Genomic DNA, 9,581 nt, shown 5'->3' with positions numbered 1-9,581 from the left:
CTTTGTTGCTCTTCTCTGCACTCTTGAGAGTCCCAATGAGCTTTTATTCTATAGTTAAAGTTCAAATCCTCAAACTATGACACCAATCCTTATTGAATGAAAAACTGTTCTGTGAAATCCAGTATTCTATCCCTATAATGACCAACTAGTGCCTTCAAAAAGCTGCATAAAAGCACTTCCTGTTTTTGTTTACCAACTAACATACACAATATGTAATCATGGTGGATGCTAGTAATCTCTGTTTTAAGTGTTTAAAAATATTTTAATATGTACAGGCTAGTAGCCATCATATCCAATAGCTCCTTAGTTCAGCTATAGACTTTGAGAAGTACTTCTTTATCTGTTCAGAACTCCCAATCTATAGCATTAGTTAGAAGGATCTGTTCTATCTCAATGCAGAATCTACTAGAGCAGGTAACACAGAGAACATAGAATAGGGTTAGAAAGGACTTTGAAGGTCTTCTAGTCCAAACCACCTGCTTAAGCAGGAGAATCTGTACTATCCAACAAATGGTTGTCCAGTGTCTTCTTGAAATCCTCTAGTGAAAGAATACCTACAACTGCCAGAGGTCTTGTTCTGTTGATAATCTGTCAGGAAATTTCTCTATAGTTCTAGTTTGGATCTCTCCTTAATGATCTTCTACTCATTACTTCTTGCCCTGTACGCAGGTCGGCTCCTTTTCTATGACAGCCCTAGCCCTTCTCTTTGTTAAGACTAGGCATACCTAGTTCTCTTAATCATTTATCATAAACCATATGGTTTAGCCTCCAGGCCCCTTATGTTTGTTGCTCTTCTCTGCTCTTTGTATGGTCTCAGTATCTTTTTTTGTATCATAGTGATCAGAATTGGATGCAGTATTCAAAGTACGGCCTTACCAGTGCAGTATAAAAATGGTACAATCACTTCCTGTGATCTTGAAACTGACTGTTGATGCAAGCCAAGGCTGCATTAGCTTTTTTGACAGCTCCAACAAACTATAAGGACACTTTAATCCCTCTCACAAATTGCTATTGTTGCCAGGTAGCAACAGCTGTAGCTATTAGCTATCTGGTAATTAGACTTATGTACATTAAATAGAAGAACATAGTTGGAAGGGACCTTGGAGGTCTTTTAGTCCAACATAGTTGGAAGGGACCTTGGAGGTCTTTTAGTCCAACCCCTTGCCTTATATACAACTTCATAGTGCTTTACAGCCCTCTCTAAACGGTTGAGTCAGCATATTTTCCCCATCAGAAGTAGCCTGCAGTACTGCACTGTGCCACCTATTCTATTTATCTCTCTCTCTCTCCATCTTGAGCATTTTTATTGTTACAATTAACTGAGTATCTGAATCTACACTTTGACAACAATTTAACAATGAGCTTTTTGCAACCCAGTGCTTTTGATCTCTCTTGTGATTCTGGGAAAGAAATGTGCAACAGTTTCTTCTCACAGTAAGAGCTGAAGATACTAAATGGATTCAATTTAATCTTCAACTTCAGTTTGAATTCTGTTGAAGAATGTGTTAATGTGATCTGGTTATCATCACAATGAACATAATTGATGAAATTTCACCAAGTAAAAATTGGAACTATACATTTCATGTATCTTGTCATGACCTTACCTAAGGCATAAAGAATATTCAGACTGAAATATATATAAGAGAAATATAATAGAAAATATTTTTTACAACTAATGTTTCTGGAGATATTGCTATGTGAGATATTCATGTGGAAGAACTGTTTACTGCTGTCCACATATACTTTTGAATTAGTTTATGATGAACAAATCCTACTCTTTGCAGAAAAAAATCTTGCCATTCCACCCAGCAACGGTACCAGACTTCCACAAGCCTTCAGGTTCCCACAATGAAGAGATACAAACTGCTCAAATGATTTTTATTACTGCAACATAACAAGGCATAAGAACAAAATTTAGACATTACAATGCAAAGGGACCTTAAAAGTGTCTTTTCATTCATTATTTTCATTTTAGAAATATTGCTAGCACAATGCTTACAATAAATGTTTTAACAAATACTTCATGGCCAAGACTCCGTTTGTTAAATATTCTCAGTTTGAATGTTTAAAATACTTTTTTTGTGCTTGGGATATCCAGCCCCCACTTCCCCTGTAATGCAGCAGTAAAGACAAACAAAAAGCTATTTAAATTAAAAGTTTGAATAAGCTACACTTTTCCAGACTGCAAAAATATATACAAGCATTTGTTTTTTCCTGAACTAATCATCTGAGCCATAAAAATATTAAACAGCCATGCCCTATAGAACTAGGGCCTCAGCTATTTTAATTAGAGCTATCCTTTATTTTAAAAATATAGGGCAGAAAGCCTTTTGTATATTTATACATTAACAATATTTCTAGGTCACTAGATGAATAATGTAACATTGTGTAGAGCATCAACTATATTCCATACTTGTTACCTCAATTTTATTTCTGAATTGTAAATGTTTAGTAATTAAATGTTATTAAAACAAATAAGCAAAGAATTCTAAGGCTTTTTCTCCTCCAAAATCTAGATTTTTAATATATACTTCAGATATTCAGACAGATCTCTCTCCAGAATCAATATATGACCTTTTCCATCCAAGAAGTATATCATTTGTGTAAGAAAAAAAATCTGGGTATATTCCTTTGAATGTATACTGAAGGGGGAAGAAAATCAAATTGTTTTCATAATTCTCAGAAATAAAAATGGAAGAACAATGGGCTATTTATACTGTTTCAAAGGCGAATTCTAAAAAAAAGTCAGTTATAAAAATGGTTAAGCCCATAAGCGTTCAATAGCCCTGAATTAATTCATTCTTAGACTCTGGATGGGTAGATATGTAATGCTTGTCTTACTGGCCAATTGGGTTCATCTTTGACTATTCTAGCTAGTTCTCAAAGGATTCTGCTCTTTTCACGCAGTAGGACAATACAAGTATGTAACCATCAACATGCATTACTGATTTCTGAAAATGTCACCATCTCTTCTACTGAGTTCCGGAGCAGCATGCAGAACACAGGATTTTAACAACTTGGAGGAAAAGATGCAAGGTAGCAAAACTGGGCAACAGAACTAAGTGCTTTTGTTAAAAACTTGGGAGTATAGTTTAATTGCTATTATCAGCTGTAATGGACATTATAAAAATATAATAATTGAAATTTAAATCAAGTGCTACCTAAGTTGTTAATAAGAGCTGATCAACAGTCTAAATCATAACAACACATAATTTCCACCCTCTAAAAAAAAGTTAATGAATTATTTAAAACAGTATTCGGAAGTATGCAGGAATGTAATTTTTGTGCCTCGGCTTCTTACCAACAGAATTCTATGCCTGTTTATTCAGAAGTAAGTTCTACTCTGTTCAATAAGATTTAGTTACAAATACACATACAAAGGATTGCATGTCCAGATGTATTCATGAGGCAGTTTTGTTGCAATGATTAGACCACTACTGGGAAATAGGAAGCAATGTTCCCGCATCTAGAGGAGAACTAGAATTGACAGTTAATGGCCATTTGTATAGTTTTAAACTCAAGCTACAAAGAGGACTGGGAATAATCTCCAGTTGTTTCCATCTGAAAGAATTATCTTTCAAATTTACTATTAAAGTACCATCATCAAAACTAAGTACACACTTAGCTGAAAATGGGTTAAAATTCCTGCAAATTTGAAGAGGCACCTTCAGATGGAGGAATAACCTGAGGAATGCGATCATAGTGGTAAAAATAAATAAGTGCGCCATGCTGTGGATGCATGCATTAAGGTCTACATAACCCTCTACTCTGTTTGAACAGAGATGGCTTTGGGATATGTTTTGGGAGAGTGGAAACAGTCAAGCCTCAGTGGGTAAAGAACACAATATGCAAGCCATGGAAATGCGTTTAGCACCCCCAAAGTCTGAATGCAAGCAAGTGCTGTTAGATAAAGCCTGCTGCAATGCTACAGCTACAAGTGGACTTCCCAGTAGCAATACTTTGCTACTAAAACAGGAAGAGAAAGGAGTTATTTTAGAAAAAGAAAAGAGAAGGATAGGAAAAGAAGAGAAAAGAGAAAAGGAAAGAGAAAAGAAAATGCACTCCAGTTAATGAACATGATGCAAGACATAGCTCCAGAAGTATAACAACCTCTGGTCAAGGAAGATTTCATTTATAGTTTATCATTTTGGATTTCTGTAACGGATTTGGAAGAAATCTAAAAATAGAAGGATAAAATGACAGAGCAACATTCATTTACTTACATACTAACATTTGTTTAAATAAATGAAGATCAAGTCCTGTTTACAGTAAGAAGTGCAACTAGCAGAGGCAGTGAAGAACTCACACCCTATATGAATTTATGTTCTTCTGATCCAAATTCCACAAAAAGTTACTCTTGTCCAAATCCTTCTGTTTCTTCAATTGCAAACAATAACTTTTCCTTTAGCTGTTCATAACTCTTGTATGGTGGCAAATCCAAGCGATTGAAACTGAAAATAAGCAGTAAGCTTAATAACACTGAACATTTGAACAAAATGATGCAGAAGAAAAATAAGAGCATCCAACTCAACAAATGATTTTCTCTGCCTTGATGTTGAGCTACAGCAACACACTCTGGAGAATAACATGCATTTTCAGATGTCTACATCATGCATTAATCCACTTCAGTCTATATCTTGAGCTTAACTATGTAACATATGAACTACCTGTATATTATATAATTAGCTCCTTCTACTGAATATTTCTACTTTGAATGATAACATGATATGCATGATATACATATGTGTAAAACAGATCTGCTTCTGAGTAGACAAGAGGGAAATAGGAACAGTTTTAGTGTAATTATCTAACAACTTTGACATACCTATTTCTAGAGGAAAAAATTACCTTGTGGGCCAACACCACAATGGCATGCAACTTTCTGTATGATTTAAAACATCTTAGCTATTTATTTACAAAAATATAAAAGTAGCCCTAATTGTTACAGAATGGACATAGTAACCTGAATCATCTAATTACTTACCATGTATGGCTTCTAGGCAACCAGTTTTCTTTACCAACTTTTTCAATACAAAATTTTTGGGGTCCATTACTCCCTAAAAATATATTTTTTTAAAAAAATTAAGATATGAGAGAAATTAAGTTGTATTAAGTAAGTACAGTGAAAATCGAAGCTGCTGAGGAACATATATTTTGTAAAGAAGTAGTAAGATCTTTTGTATATGTGTCATTATTAAGTAGTAGTCATATTAATTTCTGTGCCATCAGAGACAATGTATTAAAAACAATGCCATGTAAAGTTCTTCCATTTGTGTTGACTTGCATAGCACCTGAAATTCATTTCCAGTTCCATAAAACCAGGGAGTCTTGGCGATGGTGACCCATATCCATCAACATGTAGTTCAACTACTGCAACACACATTATCTAAAGATGACTCAGAAGCTGCAACTGGTAAGAATGCAACAGCCAGACTATTGGTAGTCAAGCCTACCATCGAAGTGCATCTCAAAACTCGGATTTAGGGACTGCTTCTCCAAAAGGTTTTTGCCCATTTTTATCAGATCACCAAGTGAATGCCTGTTCAAGGTCTTGCTTCCTCAAGAAGTAAAAACATTGGGGATCACAGACAGTGATAGTGCCATTTATTTTTGCAACATCAGCCCCCACCCCCCATCCCAGATGAACATGAGTTTTTAAAGGTTATCTCCCTCCTAGTCAAAGTGAGTTATTCTAAGTTTCTTTTCTCATGTTTTCTCTCTGTCTTTAGATTATGAAATAGTTACTTAAAGTCCCTTTTGGTTTTTTTCATACCAAGGCCACCTCCTTCACATATGGAGTTTGCTTAACTGTAACTTCGCATACAGTGCCTGCATGAGAGTAGCAGATCTCTCATACAAACACTTTGTACAAGTTTGTTTGTAAAGAACAAAGGTAGAACATACCTACTTCCGAAGTCTAACTAAGGTGAAAAAGTACATCATGAGGCTGGCTAACGAAATATTATTTTGAATTGCATAAGGAAACAGAGTTTATCATTAGTTATGACAAAAGTCCATTTAATTACAAAATAATATGGGCCATAAAAATATGCAATGGTTGGGATATCGTAACAGTTCTGGATACTTTAATGAGCAATGTTTGCATTCATGTTTCTGAATTTTTAGGAGCACTGCACAGCCACAATAGATCACTACAATCTTCTAACATTTTGGAAGTGATTCATTCTGCACCATAAATGACCACACCTTCAATAGTACAGAGGTATTTACTTGAAGGAAGTATGTTTCTTCAAAATGCTGAAGAAATGGGATTTTATTCAGTTATTCTACTGCCAACAGAGAGTGAAATGACACAAAGATACAGAATAAAACAGTGTATCTACTTTTCCCTATTCCTATTTCTCCTACAATACTCAGCATTGTGTTCTAGAGAAATCGCTATCTTTCTTTTGCAATAACAGAAGCGGAAAAGGCAGAAATTATCTATGTTAAGCTGCCAGAATTATCACGGCATAAAAATAACCATTGTTAGAATCAATCCTTAAGAAGCTCAAGTAAGATAAAAATACTTTCCCCATTAAAGTAATTGTTCAAGGATATTGTGAAACTTACCCTTTGAAGATGTGCACAATATTCTTTCCACAACCCCATTTCTTGCATAGAATGACATACATTTTAAATGTTTTGCCCTAGACAGAATCCATAATGTGGCTTATCTACATGCTAAAAGATACTCTGTGTTCTATTTTATCTGGAGGTTGCTTCTTGCGAATGGACTATCCAATTTCTGTCTGAGCCAGATTGGTGGTTTTGTAAAGAGTTGTGTGTGGAAGCTTAACTTCATATGTTATGAATTAATGTGGTAGCTTCCTTAATGTGGATTGATCATTTGCCCAACTGACAGACTGCAGACACTGAAATGCACCAGCCTTGTAATCAGCCAGGCTATTTCTCAACACAGATCTAGTATTCTTCCGAAAGTGCTAAATGTGTGTATAAAAATAGCATGGTTGATAATACAAGCAATTTTTGTTGTGGCAGGCAGCTGTCCAGTCTCATCTACAGCTCAACCCAGAAGGACTGTGGAGAGGAGCTCCTAGTGACAAGACGGGATGTTAGCTACTGTCTAAAGTGGCCAATAAATACAGAAAACTTATTGCTCCAATTTAATGGTCATATGGATAGCTGCAAAGATTGTTCCAAGGCTGAATCCCACTGTTTTATATAGTCAGAATATCCACAAATCATTCTGCATTTTATTTTGTTCTTGTTGTGGCCAATATGAAACAGAATTTCAAGTATGCAATATTTGAATTAAAGCAAAACTTTTTTTTTCACTCCACACCTCTACTATCCATTAACCATGTGCAATGTATCCTACTTTAAAAATGGTTATATTTGGAAACTTGTATCCTGTCAAAGATAATTAATTGATCAATTATCTGTGAAAAGGAAAAAGCTGATAAACAGATGTTCATGTTTCCAAATTCATATATGAATGCCCAATGATTTGACCTTATGCCCAAACAATATCAAACCATGCTAATCCAGCTCACATAATTTTGCTTACCCATGAGGTCAGAAAATCCTCCAACTGGCAATCGGCATGTTCCAGTAACAAATTGTAGTAATCTCATTCTCTTCTCATTATCTATTTCCTTTACAAACTGAAATAAAATAGATCATTTAAAACAATTTGCAATATCTCCTGCCAATTCATGAAGTGTTCACAGCCATAGCTGAATATATCAAAACAATTCTTAAATCAAGAATTATTTTTAATACATTTGCAGGTTTTTACAAGCTGAAATGTTTACATGGAAATATTAAACATTTCTATAATTTCATTATGGTCTAAAATTTGAGACCCAGTTAGGAGTACCATTTAAAGGCATGGGGCTAAAAACTAAGAGTCCATGAGTTCTAGTTCTGCCCTAGGAATAAAGCCAGCTGGGTGACTTTGGGCCAGTCATTCTCACTTAGCGTTAAGAAGGCAGCAATGGTGAAACACGTCTCAAAAGTACTGCAAGGACTTATCTATGTAATTGTCAGGAATCAAGATTGATACAAAAATGTATAAAAATCCAATTTTATTAAAAAAAGAAAACACTATATTTTTAGTGTATATGAAAATGATCCATCTGTCAACTATTAACAACTGATGCATATTCAAAAAGGAATAAAATGTACACAATCAATTTTCATCTTAGCATTTTAGCTTGTTTGTAATGGAATACTAGGAAATGAAACAACAAAATTATTAGACCCTAGGAAAATTTATTGAAATATTTGCCTGAATAAATACATTGCCTGATGTTCAGACAACAAATATAACCTTAAATTTAAAGCAGGGTAGAGATGATAGATAGATGTTACTCAAGCATTACAAACCTGCCAAAACCACACTATATGTTTGCTTGTCCTGGTATAATGCCGGTAGATTGTATGTCTTTGCCAATCAGTCAGGTCAATCTCTTGCATTCCACATAAAAGCACCTGGGGAAGGGGGAAGAGATCAGAGAAGCACAACACAAATGAAGGCTTGATTAATGTACAGTATTTATTTGCCATGATTTGCAATGCAAGGGGAAAAACATCACTTAAGCCATGGTGAAGTACTGAATACAACTCTATTCGCAAGTTAACAAAGGCTGCAAAACAAAGAGTTTGTGTTGTTTATGGATCAAATCTCATACAATTTATTTCCAGCACTGCTACAGTTCATTCCAAGTGACTTTTAATATTAATCCTCACTTAAAATGGGGAAGCTCTGGATAGCTTAGAGGCAAGGTAGATTTCTCAATGACGACAATTTCTGCATTGCCTTGTCTCAGGTTAACTCAGTCTTTTCCTTCTCCCTCTAACTTTCAGCTACTAAAGGTATAAGCAATTTGCTATTACAGTACTTAAAATGCAAACATGCAAAAAAAAAAAGAACTTCTACTTTAATGGCTTTTCAGCCACTCTGTTTATTTAAGAAAGTACCAGACAAAATGAAATAAAACCATGAATGTGAGGAAGAAATCAGAAGAAACCTTTTTTACACAGTATAGCTGGTAAACAGGGGAGATACCATTGTGTCCTTTTCAAGGATGCTGAATTAGCTTCAAACTGCTTTTGACAGATGGGAGAGTAAAAAGGGATGGCAGTGTGGAAGTCTCCTAAAATTAATCTGCAGCTTGCCTGGTTAAAATTGACACGTTACTAATTGCAATAGTGGACCTATACTCTCCCCATTCGAGTAGTAACATAGCAAACTAAAACTTTTGCTAACATTTGGTAGCCCAGAGATTAAAGTACAGTAGCTTTTCATAGTAGCAACAGTAGCTGTCCAGAATCATGTTGGATAGTGAGATGGGTGGCATATGAATTTAATAAATACATAAACTGTCCCTCAAGTTATCAGTCCCTGTGAACCTAAGTTTTGTCTAAATTGCAGGTTTAAAGGTTTACCTCCAGCTCTTTGGCATCGAAGTACTGTAAGTACTGCTGTGATAGAATCTCATTGAATCCTTCAAAGAAAGCTTGTGTCTGCTCTTCTACACCCCGGGAAAGCCTCCATTCTGCTACCAGTCTTGAAAAGAAAATATACACTCATATAACAACAGCCAATGAACCTT

The 9,581-nt window shown here is 35.1% G+C and overlaps 1 protein-coding gene across 2 annotated transcripts in view; it reads right to left on the bottom strand.

Moving 5' to 3' along the window:
- Positions 1-1,870: 1,870 nt before the first annotated feature.
- ITCH (itchy E3 ubiquitin protein ligase) overlaps positions 1,871-9,581 on the bottom strand; it is a 55,263-nt gene continuing 47,552 nt past the window's right edge. For both annotated transcript variants that reach the window (XM_081948352.1, XM_081948351.1), the window contains exons 20-24: positions 9,415-9,535; positions 8,353-8,457; positions 7,532-7,628; positions 4,985-5,057; positions 1,871-4,451 (exon numbers count right to left, since the gene is read on the bottom strand). In XM_081948352.1, coding sequence (XP_081804478.1) covers positions 4,352-4,451; positions 4,985-5,057; positions 7,532-7,628; positions 8,353-8,457; positions 9,415-9,535 — 496 coding nt within the window. In that variant the 3' untranslated portion in view covers positions 1,871-4,351. The remainder of the gene's footprint in view (positions 4,452-4,984; positions 5,058-7,531; positions 7,629-8,352; positions 8,458-9,414; positions 9,536-9,581) is intronic.

This window comes from Natrix helvetica (genome assembly GCF_964273705.1).
Source record: "Natrix helvetica genome assembly, chromosome: 3".
Classification (NCBI taxonomy): domain Eukaryota; kingdom Metazoa; phylum Chordata; class Lepidosauria; order Squamata; family Natricidae; genus Natrix; species Natrix helvetica.
The sequence above is the reverse complement of the archived record's forward strand: the minus strand, read 5'-3'. Positions and strand labels throughout refer to the sequence as shown.